Genomic DNA, 21,266 nt, shown 5'->3' on the forward strand with positions numbered 1-21,266 from the left:
TCTTCTCGTGGCCCCCCTCAAACTGTAGATGCTAGCTAGCTCCTTCCTCCTCATCTATCGACCTGACCCCCCTTTAGGACCCGACCACCTACTCCCTCATTTTTGCCTCTAAGTATCATATCTACTCCACGCTATCGTCATCTCTATCATCATTTTCACTTTTATCCTCTAGATCTCGTCATCTTTACTGCTTCCACCACCTAGTCACTCACCTTAATTTGGTACACAACAATTGATATCAAAGTTTAAGTAATCTTTAGACAAATTTCACAGCACTTATTCTAGTCCACAACAAACCACATGTTGGAAATAGTATCTATCAAAAGAGCAACAATACTATAGCATATGTAAGTGAAATAAATTTAACTTACACAAAAGTATTATGTTCATTATGCTTATATAACTAATTAGTCATCTATATGATAATTATATATTAAATAAAAAATATGGAATATTTTTGAAGTAATAAAAATAAAATGATCATAGTAAAAATATAAAATACCGATAAAAATAGTGTGACAAAATCTCTATTTAGGTAGATATACTAGCTTAGCCATTATATAATTTCGAGGTAAAATTTGAATCATGCTTAGATATAGGGAATCAATATCAAAAGGTGGAGTGTAGTTATCAATCAATTTGATCTATAAAAAAATGTGGGAAAATAATTCATACAATAAACAAAGGCAAAGTGCATCGATCCAAGATACTAGCAGTTGAGAATAATATAATTCATCGTTGTTCTCCTTTTTATGCAAGATAATCTGGGGATGCAACAGAACACCTGTAACTTTGATATTATAAATACCCAAACCCCCACCACTGCCTTTGCCACTCTCTCTCTCTCTCTCGCTCTCACTCTATTGCTTAGCTTGCGGTCACCATTAATTCTCCTTTTAGTCTCTCTCTTGATCTCCATGGCTTCTGTAGAGGTGAGCCAAGTATGCATGCAATAATTTGAATCAATATATATATATATATATATATATATATATCCTAGGAGCAAGCTTTATATGAGCTCTGGTAAAGGGCGTTCATTAATTGCTGTGATGGTAGTGGCTTAATAAGCTATGAAGTTAACCAAATTTTGCTAACTAAATTAGATCTGCCACCTTGCTGTCTACTTCGAAGACTAAAGTTTTAGCCAACATAGACCCCAGTGATGAGATCTGGATGCTCACTGTATGCATCTTTGATCAGGATGTGCCATGAATATTAGTACATCAATCGCCTAGCTAACATTCAATAGTTGTGATCGTGCCCTGTATTCAGTTTTGACACGATCAAGTAATTAGACTTTGAGTGGTCGAGTCTTGATAGCATAATCTCTGTTCGAACTCAAAGCTAAGTACCAACATGCATGCATGCAATCTAATCAAACGTGGATCACCTCTTCTTCTTCTTCTTCTTCTCAGTGGGACTAGCTAGCTCCAGTATTTAGTTCTTGTCATAATAAGTCTTGGTGGGTTTACGTAGCAAACTAGTTAAATATGTAAATCTGGATGTAGTAAAGACTTGGATTAATTACTTCTTAAAAGCTTAACAATGGTTTTACCTCCTCCATATTCTAACACTCTCTCTTAATTATCTCTGAATTTTTATCTGCAAATTAGTCTAGTGGCCATTCAAAACCTTCTATACTTGGTAAGGGTAATTTTGATATATACTCCTTTTTATAGGTGGAATCAGCTCCCGTCGTCCAGGTGCCTCCGGTAGCAGCCGAAGCCGAACCGGAAGAAGCCGTCAACGCTGAGGAGCCGAAAGGAGAAGCCTTGGTAGAAGCAGAAGCCGAACAAGAAACAGTAGAGGAGGAGAAGCCCACAGAAGAAGCCGAGCCCGCGGCCACACCAGCGGAGCCGGAGCCGGAGCCGGAGACAGAGCCGGCCCCAACGGAGCTTACAGAAGAAGCCAAGCCCGAGGAGACGGCGGAGCCAACCCCCGTCGAAGAGACGGCGGCTGAAGAAGAGGCCAAGGTCGAAGAAGAGCCGCCTACGGAGGCAGCTGCTGTCGAAGAGGCCAAGGTCGAGGAGGTGACGGCGGCGGCGGCCGCGGAGGAGACGGCTGGTGGCTCAGAGTAGAAAGTAGTAGTGGCCTGGGGTGTCATTCTGCAGTGGGTTGCATGCATGGAAGAGTTTTAGAGTAAGTATGGTGTTAATTATGATGTTATGGCAAAGCAATAAGTATTTTAAATTTTACAACTAGTAGTAATTATATATATATGGATGAGAGTAAGGAGTAATAAGAGTTTGTGGGGGTTTGTGAGGGTTTTCTTGTAATCTTTTCAGAGATATCCTTGATGGTGGATGTGATGATGATGATGAAGATTAGTAATTTGTGGGTCCATTGTCCGTATTTACATTATGATTCGCTATTCTTCTCTTTAATTCCCATGCTTAATGAGTACCATTTGAAGTGTTAATTACAAATTAATTAAGAATTACTCTGTGTAGGAATGAGTAAGTGGAGAGAGTAATTACTTGCCCCCACTGCTTGAGGAAAAAGATTATCATATCATTTCTGAAATATAACCCACTATTGGTTGGATCTAATTAACCAACTAAATTTTTCCGAGTCATTTATTATTTACTATTAAAAAGAATAAGAATGGCATCTCAAAATTAATCTTTGGAATGTTGTAAATCCTTAGTGAAGCTATTCTCTATTTGATCTATAAAAATTACTAGAAGATGAATAATTAATAATAGGTTTAAGATGAAGTCCATAAAAGAACATTAAAATCTTAAGAATATGGTCAGATGATGTTATCTACACCTAATAGTATAAATGAGAAAACTAATTCAGATATTTAGAAGGTGGGGGAGTTCTAAATCTTTACTAATAACTAAACATAGTAGCCACGAGTTCATGGATTGCTATAGAAGGACAGATATATAGAAAAATTTATAAAAAATGTATATTATATTTTGTTTCTTTTTTTTTAATCATTCACATCCTTTATATTCTTTATTTCTTTTATCATTCACAAACTACTGCATTTTGCTATCCTGCCCTTAATTTGCTTAAATTAACGAGTTTTTGACTAATTTTAAGTCTGCTTCTAAATCTCTTATACACATCTAATTCACTTTAATTTATTTTAAAATTTAGATTATAATAATATTTAAATATAAGTCTAAATAAAAAGTCACTGACTGAGTCAACAACTTATATAAAAATTTTAAGTTTCTAGAAAATTTGGAAAGTTTTTTAAATTTTTTTATATATATAAATCACTTTCTAATTCAATGATTTTCAAATATAAATTACTTACTGAATCAGCAACTTATATAGTAATAATACTGAATCACCGATTAGTTCAACGGTATCTAAACTCACATAATTTTTAATTAAAATTTTAAAGTGTACTAGAATAAAGATACAAGAGGGATAGTTGGTCAAAACTCTTAAGTAATAAACCTGCCCACTGAACTTTACCACAATATTATTGGCCCGTTTGAGAAATAAATTTGCCGAAAGGTAGCTTTTAGGTACTCTGACTTTATATTTTCGAATGTACCAGAAAATTGTGTGATTGTATATAGATAAAGGTTGCAGGAATTTTCTGCAGTTTGAAATAAGTTGGTAGTTGTTCCCAAATCATCCAGTAGCTATAATTTTGGTTGTCATAATATCCTAAGTAAATAAATAATAAAAATAAAATCCCTGCTCAAGCTAATCCTCAACCTTTAAAGCTCTATATCATAAAAAGAATGCATTCAGGTTGGATGCTTTACATTTAAGGACTACACTTTACTATACATCCTTAATCACATAATTTACAACTTAAAAAATGAAGTTGCAAATCCAGCTTGTTTGCTTCTGAATATCAATTTGCAAGTCCATAGCCTTCAGCTTTAGTTGGTCAACATCTGCAAATGTCCAGTATTCATTGTCTTCAGTCATCCAGAGGATATCACAATCCAACAAACAGTATAAGACTTGTACCTGTAATAGAATGGAAGACCAGACCAGTATGAAGTTCATATGTTTTTAGCTCAACCGGTCATTGGATGGCTGAACAGTATCAACTCATTCTCACTGTTAGCTGAGAAGGCTGCACAAGTATATATGAGAGTATTAGAAAGATGGAACTTTCTTATCAACAAAGTTTAGCAAAGCCAGGATGCACAAAATATTGAGCAATTACTAATCCACCTCTCTTGGATTTGAAATGGTCCACCCCATCAGGGAGAGCACCTGATCAAATTTGTACAATCTAATTAGTTTTGATCAAACTAGCAAATTGAACATCTAAACCTATCATCAAGAAAATAGAAAGTCAAGGGCACCAAATTCCAAATGGATCATGTCTTTTGGGATGGATCAGGTCATGATCAGGGTTGTTCAACTTATTCATAACTAGAATGATTTCCATTTTGATCGGTTAAAAAATCTATCATATTCAGTATACAGCATTAAATGAACATCAGGCAAGCCTCTTGAATTAGCAACTCTAATTTCTTCCACAATCTCATAAGAGCCGAAAGTGCAAATCAATATCATCATCTTAAATCCTTAGATGAAAATTATAAAGCTACATTAACATGGTTTCACAGTATCTTACTATCTTGCACTCTAATGAGGCATTTCATCTTAACACGAGTAGCTGCTACTTGGAAAGTGTAATAATGCAACAGGTATTTAGATCTGAATGCCTAAAGATCACTAATTAATAAGGACGAAGTGGGAACAAATTAATCTATGGAGAGAAAAACTTTATGCCAAGCTGCCTCAGAAGAAAATGAAGAATAGAGCTCACAAATTAGCCATCATATGTTTTTCATCAAAAAATTATCATATCATTAACCATCATCAACATTTGAACTACTATAATCAAATGTCCTTCAATTATAGTCCCTCTTAAGTGCTAACTATGTATAAGAGTGCTGGAAACATAGATAACTCTATTGTTTCTACACAATCAATGGTTTAAATTTAATTCACACAAAACCAGTCAAGTATGGGAAATCAGTAGAGAGAATCATTATTCTAGACATCCTATTGGAATTTGTCTGCAATTGGTCACTAGGAAAGAGGCCTTTAAGACAAAGCATTCATATTAGAAATCATCTTAAATCACATCTGATAAGATCATTTATTCATTTGGAAACCCCAGCCTTGATTTTCTACAGTTCTACCAGAAGTAGGCATAACGCCGCACACACATACATGTACATGAATATGCATACAAAGCCTAGTATTCTGCATGCAAATAGCATGTGCAACTCATAAAGGGAGGATTAGAGACTGCAGCAGTCTCCTAGGACCACAAAATTTATTGAGGTTTCATACACTTGAGTCTCACCATCTATTCTATTTAATTTAATAACTCTAAACAAAAAATCCTAGATTCTCATATTGATCTCTTTGGTGGTACAATATATGGTAGTCAATCTGATCTTTACACATCATTTACTGTTCCACCATTCGTCAGTAGTTGAGAACAAAAAAGAAAAGACTTTTTCCCCTCTTGCTTACATACTATGAATTCAATTTGACAGAGAAAAAAGGACCTAGTAACGTGCCAATCTTTTCTAGTATTCTTAAAAATAAATATACATAAATGCACACATACATACAAACCTATAAATGGGTAAATACACGCAATAATGTGACAATAATTAACAACTCACCAGTGTAGGGTGGAAGAATTTGATATGCATACTTCCCATAAAATCATCTATTTAGGTTGTGAGCAACTTCCAGTGCTATAGACATTTGATTGTTGATTTCTTCCATGCCCTTCAATATCAAGCACGTCATCCTATGCCAAAACTTTGAGAAGTTTAGGGGTGAAACATTTAGGCATATTTTCAATACCAAGTAACTTTAACAAGCATTTAAACAGGCTGATTAGGTTTAAGTAAATAAACAGCATATAGTAAATGGATAGACATATCAAATAACCCAAATCACTTCTTTTCTTTCATATCTCAAATGATGGACCCAAGTGAGACTATCTTCAGCAGATTACTATCAACCATCATGCCAGATCACGAGCCTCAGAATCATCATGATAACTGATTCAGATTCTTATTTAAATTAACTTCAGTCAACTTTCAAATATATGTGCTTTTCGTTTTCATTCTTCATCTCCCTTCTTATGAGTTCACTGTTTCAGTAGTTAGGACTTGCATAGTATTGAGTTGGGACCACTAACAAAATAGTTCTATAGGAGAGATTGATGCTACATTTGTTCAGGCATAATTTGTGTTTAGATCCTACTTACATGAATAAGTTGTTAAAAGTAGAATACCCAAAAATATTTAAGTTATATCTACTGAGTGGAAGTAGAGAAATTTAGTACCATTTCAGTAGGAATACTTTTATTTGGGCCTCCATTGCTATTTTGTCTCCTCTTTGTCAAAGAGCCAAAAATGTTGAAAGAATTCATCATCATCCTGCCAGACTGTTTGCCACTTCTGTTACTTCCATCCAAGTCACTGGGGCCCCATGTGTACATGACAAACTTCCTCAACTGTTGACATAGAATAAGTGCATGTTCTATTGATAAGAAAAATATAGACACGAAGCTTATCCAAGCATCAAGCTGATTACCTTATTCCAATTTAGTTGAGCACGTCTTTGACTTCGAATACGTCGCATTACAATATCCTCATGGCGTAGTTTCTTTACTTTGGCCTCACACTAAGAATTGGAACAATTGGGTAAAATACTACTCTGGAAGTAATTGTAGTATAAAGGAATAAAACCACCATTCTTTGTAAGATTAGCTTTCAAAGTAATTGGTTTGCTAACTATAATTAAATTTCCCACTTCAATAAGAAGACCAAACTAATAGGACTATAGGAGTATGAACATGAGACCGCAAAGTAGTATCCTCCATTCTAATGCATATAATTACAAGCAACTATTGGCAAGGAAGATCAAGATATTGTCACTTTCCAATTTTATAAAATATTAAACTGATCCAAGAATTAATATTTATGACAGGAAATACCACACCAATAGAGTTTTTGATTAAAGTGGACCTCCTTAGAAAATCAATTACCATTCTGAAACATCCACCAAACATAATACCAAAAGGGACATCTTTTGGCAATGTCAATTGCCATGTCATTAGTTTGCCAGAAAATCACTGAAGTGTCTAGCATTTTCCATATAAGTAAAACTGCCGAAATGTTCAGCGATTCATTTGAAGAAAAGGAAGCGAGAAAAAGGAAGCAAACATTCTATCTCAAACTGCCAAAGTTTTTTGTGGTAGGGGATTGCATTTGGTTTGGGAATCAAGAAGGTTAACTCTCGTCATGTTTTTTTCCCTCCCTCAAACTACTAGTAAATCGGTAAACGAACTTCTTGTAAAGCTCTTATTTTTTCTTGAAGAGAGAAAAGAGTTGAAACAGAGTCCTTTTTGCCACATAAATATATTTCTTCTTAGGCCCACTTTAGTAAAAAAAAACTCCATGCTAGGCTGCTAATAATGTCCTATATACATAATGGCAGAGCAATATTTTCTCAAGGAGGGTAAAGTATCAAAATTAGAATTTTTTTTATTAAACCATATTTAATATATTAAAAATGTTAACTAAGTGTTACATCTATTCATGAAAAAAAGATAATATAATCCTTGCTATTTTTCTAAATTTCACTAAAAACTATGATTGTCATTGAGATTTTACTTTTTGAAAGCATTGCAATCAACTACTATACTCATTGAACTAACTAGGATTATATCGTCAAGATATAGTGTCAAATATTTTTGAGAACATATATGACTTATAAGATTGAAATGAACCTATTTTTAAATACTCTCTTCTAATTCTATCTGATATATATCAGTGTCAGTCAAATATTCTAATTCTCAATTTAAGATCCGAAGAGAAATATTGTATGTCAACTCTTGACAACTCTACATATATAGGAAAGATAGAAGAAAACTGACAAAGCCAGGAAAAAAAAAATCAAACCCACTTAGTTGTAGGGTAAAGGAGATTAGCAAAACTTATATGCATGATAAAAAAAATACATCAAAAAGTTTTTAAAATAATGAAAATTTAATTCTCATCATTCATTGCAATTGTACAAATCTCATATCCTTATTATCTTCATAATCTGTACCACTAAGACTTTCTTCATAACAAAATTGATAAATATGTGCATGATCCTTGTATTTGGAAACTAGATTTTCTTTATGATTGTATTTGGAAACTAGATTTTCTTTATGATTGAATCCGCTTTTTCCGAACTTGCTTTGATATCAAATTTATATGGCCTCGGGATGAGAAATATGCCAATACAAAAAAAGATAAGGAAATACATAGATTCTTACCCAAAGAGAGAAGATAGGTCTCAATGAATCTTTTTTCTGCCTCCACATACTCTTTCTATATTAGCATGATTATAAATATAGAAAAGATAGAAGAAAAGCCACTAAGTTGGAGGAAAAGAAAATCAAACCCACCTAACTTGTTGAGGAAGAAGAAAGCACTCCTAATTTTGGAGGAGAAAGAAAACATAAATTCACCAGAAAAGAGATAAGGAGGGGGAACGGATAACTACTGAACCTCCACAAGAATAATAATTTTTTATTTTCCATGAGTTTTCTCTTCATTTTCAGAATTTTCATCTCTTCCATATAAAGAGGTGAAGAGATCACATCATATCACAACTTAAAAACTTATCTAAAAACAAACTAACAAACAAATCTCCTAGATTTTAAGAGTTTTAACCAAGTCAAGCCTGAATTAAACACAACTCAAAACCTTTTAACTTAATTAACAAATTTTAAATTGATTTATATTTGAGGGCTAACCAAATCCAATTTAATTTGACTTAGATGGGTTTTACCATGGTTCCAAGTTTCGGGATCGGCCGAAACCGACCGAAATCGGGAGAGACAAAGGGAGAAAGAGGAGGAGAGTAAGAAAAAAAAAAGAGAGGAAGTGACAAAGATAAAGAGAGCTCGTCGGAGGGAGAGAGAAACAAAGAAAGTACCTCGTCGAGGCTCGTCAAAAAAGCATCGCCAGAGAAGAATCAGAGAGGGAGAGACCGAGAGAGAAGGGAGTCGGTGAGGGAGAGGGAGAGTTAGTGAGAGAGAGAGAAAGAGTATCAGAGAGAAAGAGATCGAGAGAAGGGAGTCGATAAGGGATCAGGAGGAGAGACAGAAAGTTAATGAGAGAGCAAAGGTGAGTTGGTGAGGGAAAGGGAGTGGTAGTGGGAGGGAGAGAGATAGTAGGAGAGTTAATAAGAGAGAGAGTTAGTGGGAGGAAGGGAGATTTATTGGGAGAGAAAATTAATAAGAGAGAGAGGAGGAGAATTTCATAAGAGAGAGTAAGGGAGAGAGTAAGAATTTTTTTTTTATTTGTATGAGAGGGAGAGAGAGAGAGTGAGAGTGTGAGTGGTAGAAAGAGAGATAAAAATTAAGAAAATAATATTTATTTTTTTTATTTTTAGATTTATATATGAATAACTTATATTTATATCTTATTATTATTATTAATTAAAAATTTTAAAATCTAACTGTATTTTAAAAAATATTTTAAAATACAAACCAATACGGACAGCCGATACAGCTGATACGTATTATTTTTTTTATATGGCCAATCCCGATCTCGATTCCAATATTTGGAACCTTAGTTTTTACTCATCGAGTAAAATTAGACTCAAAGCTAATCCAATTAGCTTTGTCATCTTCATCTTCCCATTTCCTTGTATAAAAGCCTAGCTCCGCGTCCCCCTTGCCACTTTGCTCTCTCTCTCTCTCTCTCTCTCTCTCTCTCTAGTACAACACAAGTTGTGTTGCCTATCACACACAATGTCAGTACCCATGGATTATGATGTTGGTATAATTTATGACTCAAGAATTGCCTACTTGAAAAGAACATGTGTTGTAATTCTGCCACATATGCCAAAACAAAATTACTTTGTTACTTGCCTCTCTATAAAGCCCTCAACCCATGTACTTCTTCACCCGTGTTATGTCTCTAGTATAAAGCTCATCCAAGTGTCCAACAGCTATCCTTTTGACTACCTTCATAAGTAATTAAGTAGGTGTAACTTTCTGATCAATGTTTTTATCTTTTCCTTTCAACCTAGCTCATCTTCATCTTCTCCATTTCATTAAACCAAAACTCTCTTCTAATAAGCTGAGTAATGAAACACAAACCTGTGATCCCTTAAGTCAGATCCTTTTAAAACTAATCTTTCAAACTTCATACTTCCACTGCTATAAGGGAAAAGAATCCTTTACAGTTTTCAAAAGCCTTATGGTTGTTCAATAACCCATAAGTTTAGAATTTCACCCCTTAGGACTGTTCTAGATCACTATGACATAGTACTAATACTTAGAATGAGAATCAAAAGAGAGCACTTATCAAAGTTTAAGAAGGATAATGACTTACTTGCACCAAGAAGTACAGAAAAATAGCCAAACTAATGACATAAAGACCACCAATGTTTGCAAGGATACTCACTGCATGATTAAATATTAAGAATTAGAATAGGTTAAAAAGAAAACTAAGAATGTCTCAAAGCTAGAATATTGAACAAAATATTGATTTGCAACATTTTAGAGATATTCTAATCGACCAACAAGTGCTGAAAAAGGTAAATTGGAAAAATTGGTATCTTGCCCAATCATTATTTCTAAAATATTTCAGCACTACAGGATGAGGCTGTAAAAGACCATGCAATTGTATCACATCCATCATTATTTTGAAGCCAACATTACCCTTTATGGCAGGAAAAAATAAAAGAATGAAGAAATATGGCATGATAAAAATTGTCTAACAACATCAAAGACATATTGTGTAGGTCTTTACTCAATAGAGTCAAATCCTCAATCGTCTTCTACAATATCTAGGGTCCACCATGTTTGTTTCTACGTATAACCACTGTCATGTCGGCTACTACCGGTATCACTCATGACACTTCCTTGGATTGTGAATTCTAGTGCCACTCATCTTATGACTCTAAACTACTCTATTATTATTGCTTGTTCACCCATATCTAACTTGCCACCACTACAGATTGCAAATGGTTCTCTTTCTCCCATTTGTCAAGGTCAAATACCACTACCTCTGAGCCGTCTAGTCATCCTCAACTACCTTATGTTCTACAAGTTTCTTCTCTGAGCATGAACCTTTGCTCGATTAAGTTATTAACAGTATTTGTAATTTTGGCTATCATGTTTTATTTAATGCTGTTTCTTGTATTGTGCAAAATCCGCTACTAACCACGAGATCAGATTAGTCATAGTGTTGATGGCCTTTATCATCTTCTTTCCTCTATTTACCCCTATCACCTATTTCTCATTTTGTTTGCCACGCTCTCCTACTGATATGTCGACAGTTAGGTCATATACTCATATGTTACAGTCTCATTTAAAGGTCTTCTATTTTTCAGAGTCTTCAAATAAGATTCATTTACTCTTATGTCAAATTGTGCGAGCTACTAGTTGGCCAAACACTCGACACGTCCTTTCTAAATAAACTAGTTCCTCATTTGATCTTTCTCATTTTGATATTCAGGGACCAGCACGCTACCTTCCATGTGTTGATATTTGTCTTATATGAGTTTCATTGATAATTTGACCATATATACCTTGGTTTATTTCATTCTAAGTACCTTCGGGTCTATCAATTTTTTATCTCAATGACACACGATAAGTAAAAGAAGTGTATTAAGGTTTTCAACTCGCTTGAGACTACACCTCTGCTCAAGGGTACCCATTTTTAGCAATCTTGTCACTACACTCATAAACAAGATTGAGTAGCTAAATGAAAATATCAACATATCTCAGAGGCTAGCTAGGTTCTCCTTTTGGGTCCATTCATTCCTTTGCTCCTAGCCGGAAGCTCTCTTGACTTTCATTAACCTTATTAATCCCATATCTTCTTTTCTATAATATCACTCTGCTCATCAAGTTCCTTTCTTTCTTAAGCTAGATTGCAGTCATCTTCATACCTTTGGATGTACTTGCTTTGATGTACTTCTTGCTCATGAGTATGCCAAGTTACCTACTTGATTCGTTAGATTTTCTTCTTTTTTTGATACAGCTCCAGGCACGAAGCTTATTAATACAATCCGGGTCTCATCCGATCAAATCATGAGGACATTGAGCTCGATGGATTGAATCTACTTATTTTTTAATTGATTTATGTTTATCTCTTATGTAAACTCCTAAAGCAAGTTTAGTTAAGCTATGTAAGTCACTAAGGTAAATTCAATTAAGTCATATAAGCTTCTAAGTCAAGTTCAATTAAATCATGTAAGCCTCTGACGCAAGTCCTAATTCGAGTGATATAAGCCTTTAAAGCTAAGTCCGAGTAGGACTCATTGTATCCGACCTCTATATATAGAGGAGCTGGGTTTTAATCATCCAAGCATTGAGAAATTATTTTAATCTTGACTTTATTTTAAGAGAAAGAGTAAAATAATTTAGGAGTAGAAGTAAGTTAATCATAGTCGTTATTTTTCTAAGTATAAATTTAAGTTAGAAACCCAAATTCTACCTCTAACCCATAACCACCATCACTTCCAGCAGCCACCTTACCCTACAACCGTCTACCACCAGCCTTAGTCATTTGCCACCCTCCGTCAACCGCCGCAACGTCGGATATTTACCGTTTTACCCCGTTCTAAAATTGTTCCACTATTTTAATTATATTTTTTCATCCAGACATCCGATTGACGTGAAACTAGAGCCATTAGAACTCTATGTCGTGAGGCTACCACTATCTAAATTTTCATAATTTTCTTACGTCCAGCTTTGATCTGTAACACTTATTGATACTATAATTATTAGACTCAAGGATGACCACTTGTTACTCTCATGAGTCTCAAGATCACATCATATTTGAGCCTCAACCTTTATCTATTTCTCAGCTTCCACTTGAGCCTTTGTTTGCTCTTGATTATCCTGAGAATCCCACTTTTGAATGTCTTGGTTTTCTTCCTCTTGTTGTCCTGCTATCACTCGAGTGTACTCTCAGAGTCATTCATGTACCTTTTTTATCTATTTCATCACCATCTGTGTCAGAATCAGAAAAAAAAATTTGGGGTTGAGAGAGGAGGGTGCACGTGCAGCCCCTCCTCTCTCCCTCTCCCTCTCCGGCATGCAACGAGGCGTAGAGAGAAATCGCGCCTAATCCAGATCGGATTAGATCTAGATTTTTCTTAATCTATAAATTAAAACCCTAATCCTCTCTCTCTCCTTAATCCCCTCAGGCCCCTCCCCCTCCTCTCTTCTTTTCCCTCTTCCTTTTTTTTTCTTTTTTTTTTCTCTCACCGTCGGAATCGCGATGTGGGTTCAGCCCGTCGGAGCATCGCCTGAGAAAATTGGGACCACCACACTCCTCCCCGGTGAGCCCTCTCTCATCCCTCTAGTTTAATTTAAATTTAAAGAGATAAATTAGAAATACCTAAATTATGGAATTTGGCTTCGTCGGCAAATCAGGCCGGCCGGCGGCTTCAGGTCGCAACCGCATCGTCACCGGAAGCTTCGTGCTCTAAGCCCGGTGTCGGTGATGTCTTCTAGGGAGCCCTCGTGGCTCCAATCGACGTCGGCCTCGGCGTCAGTCGTCGGTGGTGAGTTCTCCTCCACCTCGTGAGGACGACAAAGAGAGAGAGAGAGAGAGAGAGAGAGAGAGAGAGAGTGAGAGAGAGAAAGGGAGAGGAGAGGTTGAGGGTGGTCGTGAACCGCCGCCAGCGGGGGTCGCCGGTGGTCACCCTCTCTCTCAGTTCTTCTCTTCTCGCGTCGATCGCAAGAAAGGAGAGAAGGGGTTGGCTGGGCTCGGGTATAACCCGAGCCAAACCCTTTTTCATTAAGTTCGGGTTCGGGTCGGGTTTGGATTTCGGATCCACAGACCCGACCCGAACCAGTTAATTTTGGGATGGGCTGCGGGTTGGCCCGTAGCCCAATCCATTATTTTGACTGGGCCTTGGCCCAGCCCAATTGGTTCCTTTTTGGATGGGCTGCGGGTTGGCCCGTAGCCTAATCCATTAATTTGGCTGGGCTGATTAGACTTTTTTTTTTAATTGGGCCAGGCCAATAGTAGCCCAGCCCAATCCAATGGGTAATTAAACTCATTTTAGTTATTTTTACTTTTTCTTTAAATTTTAAAAATATTGATATTATTCAAATTAAAAATTTATTATTATTTATTATTTAAGGTGGTGATTTTTAGTACGTGAGCTAGAGATTTGAGATTTCGGTTGTCTTGCCTAGACTCAGGTGAGTGAATTCACTCACATATTTATTTTATTATATTTCGTACATTTGTCAGACCATGTAAATTTTCTGTGTTCAAAAATTTAATTGTTACAATTTCTGTGTACAAATCTATTTATTTCATCTGTACGTGCAAAAATTTAATTGTTATATTTTCTGTGTGCATTTAATCATTATACTCAGTGCATCACCATGCTTCGTGCAAATATTTTGTGAAAAGAAAAATGAGACTAATATTGGTGCGACTTAGAGAACAGTCCCGGTATAAATCGCTTGCGATTTTTCATGGTGACTCAAGCCTATCTAAAAGTCCAGGGGAAAGTCCTAAATCAGATCACTACGGTGACTTTTTAGGTGACTCCGGCGGAGTTAGAGAACAAACCTAGGATGAATGAAAAATTTCTTAGGTGACTCTAGTTTTTCTCAACGGTTAGAGGAAAAAATAAAGTGTGTTGATCACATGGTGATACTATCTGATGACCCTAACCGGATCAGCTATGAATAAAAATCTCAAGCGTCATCTCGAGGTGACTTCTAGTTGATGTGGATCCACAGGGTTTAGACCCATTGAGACATAATAGTATAAATATTGAAAAGATGTTAATATGTTGAAACCGTGCAAGGTTACAAGTTGTGACTCTCTCGATTGTTATCATTGTTATTATTTAAAGAGCATGCCTATTGCATATTGTTATGGATATTGTTGCTTTTAATTTTATTTTATTCAGCATTATTATGATTAAAAATTTATTTGGTTTTCGAGTGGATTCCACTCACTAAGCTATAGTTGTTGGCTCATGGGTTTTTCTTTTGTATTTATTTATCTATCTCAGGTAATAGTCAGCGGGGCGACTGAGCTAGATATACCCGGACTCCACCTCCAGTTAGGATTCACCTATTTACTTTTCCGCTCTTTTGAATTTTATGCTTTAGATTAGAAGATTTATTTATTTCGTTAGAGACTCAAGAAACAATAATATTATTTTATGTTTATTGCAATTAGTATGAAATTTAATAAAGCAATTTTTCATTTTACTTATTTATTTGTCATCGTACTCATAGAAAGTATTATTAAGGCTTCATGTATCTCAAGCATATTGAGATGCATGACCAGTCATGATTTCTATTTCGGGTCGTGATAATCTACACTTTCCCCTCCTATTGATATTTTGAGTACTCATCAATCTCAAGGTAAGTATCGACCTCTATAGAGATATGGTTATGTTGATGCTACCCGTTATTATTTTGAGTTTAGTACCTTTCTAATGGCTCTTCACGCAAATCATAAACCTAGTTTTTATCAGGACCTGAGTGACGAGGTTCTATAACTAAGGACTTTCGACTTTTGCATGCACTCCAACATAGATGTTGTTCCCTTATCGATCGGTAGCCTACCATGGCAGCTTGGGTTCATGGCAACCATATGGTAGCCGTAGTGGCCAACATGGCAAGCATGGTAGGGTATCGTAGACATTATCTGATTAATACATATATTAGCATATAACATCAATTAAAACATGGTAGGACTTATTCTTGCCTTGTAGTTAGGCTAATCTTGCACATTAAAGATTCTTACAAAGTTGAGGTCACCATAAAAACCCTTACTAAATACTAATTATTTGTTAGGAGAAAGAGACTAAAGGAAAAAGAACTGGTCAATACTAAAGTATTCATTAATAATCACTTGTGTCTATCGATATTCACTTGCACCTAGCAAAGCACAAAAATAGCAAGTCCGCTATCAATAATTTACTTCTATATTTTTTATTCCAATTTTTTTCTGCCTTTTCTTTCTTAATGCTCTAATCTCCTACTTTCTTCCTTTTCCTTTTTCCTGAACCTGATTTCATATCTTCCAATTATGTTCTCCCTCCACTATCTCTATACACTTTATTCCTTTTTCTTGTTACATGCAGTATAGCCTATTAATAAAATAAGATTTGAGTTATGACTTGGGCTCGACATGGCCCTCGCCATCCGCTACACACCACAAATCCGCTTGGACATTATGTTGCAACCACATACTTTTTGTAGCATTGCTCTATATTTGTGCTATCATCACTGCATAGGCGGGGAATTTTCCTATTATGTATATATGACATGATAATTACTACTTATGATTTGAAATATATTAGATCCCTATAGAAGAACTTGTCTCAAAATTTTTAGACCAAGGATTTCGTACATCTACAATTCTACATTATTTTTTGGGTGGCAAGCAAAGTATACTTGCAATCACAAAAAGGTATGCTCTAATCCGATTAGTTAGGGGTTATATGTAAAAATAGGATAGTTGTTACCATAGTTCCAAGTTTCGGCCGATCCCGCCCGATACGAGCTCTCTCTCTCTTCTCTCACTCTATCCCTCTTCTCTCTCTAATTTTTTCAGTTCTTCTCTCACCGGTGCCCCCATCTCTCTAATTTTTTCAGTTCTTCTCTCACCGGTGCCCCATCTCTCTCATTTCTCTCTACTCTCTCTCTTTAGCATCTCCCTCTCTTCTTCTTCCTTTGTTTCTTTTCTCCAATCTCTTTCTCTTGTCTGTCTCTCTCTCTCCTTCAATCTCTATTACTGCAGCAGAAAATCTGCTGCAATAACAGAGAGTGAGATAGAAGATGAGAGAGAGAGAGTGGAGAGTGAGAGAGAGGGAGGAAGAGATTGAAAGAAGTAGCAGAGAGAAAGGAAGGAAGAGATTGAGAGGGAAAGAGAAAGGAGAGAGAAGAAATGAAAAAAAAATCAAAGAAAAAAAATTACCTTGCAACAGTAAGAGAGAGAGAGAGAGATTGAGAGAGAAAGAGAGAGAGAAAGAGGAGGGAGAGAGAAGAAATAAAAAAATAAAATTTTTCATGTGGCAATAAGAGAGAGAAGGTAGAGAGAAGAAAGGAAAGAAAATTTGAAAAAAATAAATTTGCCTTGCTAGTAATAGAGAAAGGGAGGAAAAGGGAGGGCCAACTCGGTATTTATCAAAGTTCTGAATAAGTTAATATAATTTTTAGTTTTTAGACTTCATATGTGAATAATTATTATTTTCTTATTATTTTTCTAAATTTTTAAAAAATTTCCCGTATTTTTAAATAATAGTTAGAATTTATATGATTAAAAAAAGTCTGATCCGATACGGGCAGCCAATACATATTATTTTTCCAAATGACCGATCACAATTCCGATACCGAGTTTTAGAACCTTAGTTGTTACACCTATTGAACTTCATCTGAAGCTCCGTCCTATAAATGTTGTATCATTGTCAGATCCAACTACATATAGACAGTTGCTGGCATTATTAGTCCTCCTAATGTATAGTAAGCAAATAGCCAATTGTTTTACCAAATCACATCCTACTCCTGGTCTAATATCCTATAGGAAAACACTTTACATTCTAATCGTCCTATGTATGTATATGTTCATATGTTCTTATATTGTGTCCAAGTGACAGTTGTGCTTTGTATGGCATATATACATCTCCTAACAAGAAAGAACTTACTGATTCTTCCCCTAATAGATACGCTACGGTTCAATATATGTGACCGTGGAGTGGATGAGATTAGCAAGGCTATATAGCGCAAGAGTTGCCATACATATCGTGCAAAAGCAGATAATAGGGAAATTTAGTAATTCTGTGCATAGAAATTAGGGGCGGGGCATCTTAAGCCGTAAGCATGCTTCAAATTTATTATACAAAAAGTGAATATAAGAGGAACCATGGAAAAGGTTGAGTTAGAAATAAATGAGGTGGTTCAAATAGATCATATGACATGACATAGAAAATAAAAATTAAACTCTTACCAGAACCCATTACATTTTCATCATCAACCTCCACAATGTAATCAGAAAGATAGCTGATGTACAGGGTAGTATTTATTAATCCATCCTTCGAACTCTGGAGAGAAGCTTGGAGTCTGTTAACATCAGAAAAAGCAGATCCCGGGATGAAGTCATGAAATAGAGGCTGTAGGAGCTTTAAGTTGTGCAGATTATTGTATGCTTGAGGGAAAAGTTGGATTTTCAACACATTCAGTTCTGCCCCTCTGAAAGTTTTTGGTTTATCGTCCATGTATCCATCTGACTTTAATGTACCACTCACAGAGCTCACATGTTTATCATCACCATGTTGTTTTGCCGTAAGGTTGAACTGAAAAGCCACAGCAGTGGCCGGGTCATTTGGAAGGTCAACAAACTGCCATGAGATGTAATGGTTTCTTCGAGGAACCTGGCAACTGTTGCATTTAAGAGATATAGTTGGACCCCTGCTAGTATTTTGGCAATGGAATTTAATATATGTCGACAAGGGCAAAACTCTGAAGTCAATAAATCCAGGAGTCCCAATCAGCAAAGTATTAGGGCCCCGCAAATGAGAACAACTCATGCTAGAAATTGTGGTTATGTTAAACTCTAGGTCATTGACAAATGATAATAAATCTGGAGCATTAGCAGGTCTGACTCTATGCACCTCAATGCTTCGTTTTGTGATGACCTGATACAGCAGTCTGCAATAAGTTAATAATCAAGTTCAGTTGTAACTCATGCAATATTAAATATAAAAAATTATCAAACATATTAACTTTCCTTCATGCCATAAAGGGAATACATAATTTAACACTATCAGAATAGGATGACAATGCCATCACTCACGCTGACAATAGACCAAGAAACAGTATACAGCTTGCAACTGAAAATGTTCCACCCAGCTCTGTTTTTCTTTTCACTACCACTTGTTGGTCATCCTACATGTGTAATAAATATAATATTAGAAAGTACATAAATGCCCTAATATCACCACCAACAAAAACCATATTAACCTTACAAAGTTGCAATTTGACGTCAAAATTTCTGACTGTAATGCATGTGAGAGAGCAAATGGTAAACGTGAAAAGCTTATCTAACTCAATCATGCATTGATAAAACAAAGATGATGCCAATCAGTAGTAAAGATATAGTGATCTTATTTCCTAAAATTTCAATTAGCGGAGATTATTATAAAGTTCACAATGGAACACTTCATGTTCTCTTGGATAACTGAATTGCTGGGCTAAGATTAGAAATCACATAAGCAGTTTGTTTCTCAACATATGAGAACAGATGGGGAAGAAGAGAATAGAGAAAAGAGTAGATCAAAAGAAAAGAAGAATAACTCTACTATGCTAGAAATCCATCATTAATCAAACAGAAAATGTCACTTGCCATGAAATCAGAATATGGCAGCCAATATACTTGAAAAGGATTTCAGGATCTGGAAAGATACAGAAGTTACGTATGATGGACTATAGATTTCTTATTGACAAAATCTGATTGTAAATCGGACTATACAGAAAGTAATTAAAGAAAAATATCCTAAAACACAAAAATTTCAGATTCAACAAAACCTCAATAAGCTAACAAAAAACCTTTCACAGGGTTCTACGACCTCCCATACATGCTCGAGAAATGCGATTGCTGAACAAACAACTCCAGCATATTGATTCCATCAACTTTCTACCAATACTAAAGCTCCCCACCAACAATTGGACAGTATATGGCGCAGTCTGATTTAGTGATTTCACTTTATATTGTCTTATGCTTTTTGATTCTTACTGCATAGGAACTCATTTAGAGTATACAGTCTTCGAGTTTTGTTCTCTCACTCCTATCTATATGATGTAGAAAGATATAACTCTAGTGCAAAATAGAAGCAGGACAATATAGTGATTCATGTTTTATTAGTGTTTTATGAGAAAATGTTGCCGAACATTTAGCTTTCTCCAGACATACCTAGTTTAACATAACATTCTCTAAAGATATTATGCAAATACATTTTAGTGGGATGCATACATTGCAGGGAAAAGACACTCCTTTGGCTCTTTGTTCTTTTCTTTTGTCATGGACTTTTGCATATCACCACCTACAGTTTTAACCTTATTGTGAGAAACGGCCTTGCTTTGACATTTTGGCAAATAGATATCTCCTTTTTATTTCTCTTTGGTTCCTTGTTCCTTTGTTGAGTCTTTTGCATATCGCCAACTACATTTTCACCTTATTGCAAGAAACCATCTCTCTTTCGAATATTTGCTGAAAATCCTACTTTAACTATCAGAACTCAGAAGTACTCCCAGAAAATCCTACTTTAACCAAAATGTCTTTCAGGCGGTTTCTAATTATATGGAGTAAGAGAATGGGAAGGACATTTTCTCGTCAAACCTTATTCCTCATAAAGTTGAATACTGTTGCAAATACGCCAAAAGATTGTAACTTTTCAGCACTAATCTACAATGCAGGTGACAATAGATAGCATAACCGAACAAAGTAAGAAAAGCAAAAACAAAAACAAAAACAAAAAAAGACGTCTTTGCAACAAACACCGCGAAATCCATACCAGCCAATGCTTCGTATCGTAGACCGAATCAAGCCGGCTAATCCACCACCGCATCCGGAACAAGACGCTCCTCCGTCCGTCCATCTTCCCGAATCGCAGCGCGAAGCAGAAGGCGAACCAGACGACGAGGAAGGCGAGAGTCGCCTCGAGAAGCACCGCCTGCGACTGCGTGAACCGCCGGATGGTATCCACCGGCAGCACCGTGGTGAGGAAGAAGGAAGGGTTATTGGAAACCCCAGAGTTCACTACCCAATCTCCGAACCTACCCGGTGAATCCAAGAGCACGCAGCTCCCGTTCGCCGCCTTGTAGAGCCCCGGATCGCACGCGCATAGGGTGCCGTTATACCGGAACGCCCTATCCGGGCAAGATATCCGACCGCTATCCATGTCTATCGGCGCTTGTCGGGATTCCTTATCCGGAAAAGGAGATGAATTGGGGAAGACGAGAAGGAAATGGGGGAGGGGAGATTAGCTGTAAATATTCTTTGCTTTGGAAGGAAGCAGAAGGAAGAGGGGAAGCTTGGGGAGGATTCCAGGCGGGTGGTTGAAGTGGGGTTTGATTTGGGGAGAGAGAGAGAGAGAGAGAGAGAGAGAGAGAGAGTAATAATAGTGTGGGGTGGGACATACTGTGAGCTGGTGGTTGGTTGTATTTAACTGGAGTTTTTTTGGGTTTTGACTTTGGACACTATAATAAATTAATAAACTTTCTTGTTGTTAGTTAGTTATTACTA

General features: G+C 36.1%; 2 protein-coding genes across 7 annotated transcripts; one reads left to right on the plus strand and one right to left on the minus strand.

The window, feature by feature from the left end:
- The first annotated feature begins 771 nt into the window (after positions 1 to 771).
- On the plus strand, positions 772 to 2,361 carry LOC140794715 (uncharacterized). Its single transcript, XM_073146851.1, has 2 exons — positions 772 to 932; positions 1,680 to 2,361. Exons 1-2 carry the CDS (start codon positions 918 to 920, stop codon positions 2,076 to 2,078), a joined length of 414 nt encoding a protein of 137 aa, XP_073002952.1. The 5' UTR covers positions 772 to 917; the 3' UTR covers positions 2,079 to 2,361.
- Positions 2,362 to 3,673: 1,312 nt separating this feature from the next.
- Positions 3,674 to 21,112, minus strand: LOC140795479 (uncharacterized). 6 transcript variants are annotated; one of them, XM_073148045.1, is made up of 10 exons: positions 20,536 to 21,112; positions 18,819 to 18,910; positions 17,973 to 18,673; positions 10,362 to 10,432; positions 6,559 to 6,648; positions 6,308 to 6,478; positions 5,634 to 5,764; positions 4,156 to 4,197; positions 3,946 to 4,054; positions 3,674 to 3,869 (listed from the first exon to the last, which is right to left on the minus strand). In XM_073148045.1, exons 1-7 carry the CDS (start codon positions 20,920 to 20,922, stop codon positions 5,681 to 5,683), a joined length of 1,596 nt encoding a protein of 531 aa, XP_073004146.1. In that variant the 5' UTR covers positions 20,923 to 21,112; the 3' UTR covers positions 3,674 to 3,869; positions 3,946 to 4,054; positions 4,156 to 4,197; positions 5,634 to 5,680. The 6 variants fall into 6 exon arrangements, with proteins under 6 accessions (XP_073004146.1, XP_073004144.1, XP_073004149.1 ...); XM_073148043.1 differs by having other exon boundaries at positions 5,634 to 5,775; positions 20,536 to 21,063; XM_073148048.1 differs by lacking the exon at positions 18,819 to 18,910 and having other exon boundaries at positions 5,634 to 5,775; positions 17,973 to 18,660; positions 20,536 to 21,064.
- Positions 21,113 to 21,266: the final 154 nt, after the last annotated feature.

Source organism: Typha latifolia, chromosome 9 (genome assembly GCF_019914945.1).
Source record: "Typha latifolia isolate L0001 chromosome 9, TyphaL0001v2, whole genome shotgun sequence".
In the NCBI taxonomy this organism is placed as follows: domain Eukaryota; kingdom Viridiplantae; phylum Streptophyta; class Magnoliopsida; order Poales; family Typhaceae; genus Typha; species Typha latifolia.

What these genes read in the sequence shown, in the direction of transcription:
- LOC140795479 (XM_073148044.1), bottom strand. Translation starts at nt 20,922, where the DNA reads ATGGATAGCGGTCGGATATCTTGCCCGGATAGGGCGTTCCGGTATAAC. An exon ending in TTCTGTACTTCTTGGTGCAA is followed by an intron (nt 6,649 to 10,361) that starts GTAAGTCATTAT and finishes TCCAATTCTTAG; the next exon opens with TGTGAGGCCAAAGTAAAGAA. An exon ending in CTCAACTAAATTGGAATAAG is followed by an intron (nt 6,479 to 6,558) that starts GTAATCAGCTTG and finishes CTATGTCAACAG; the next exon opens with TTGAGGAAGTTTGTCATGTA.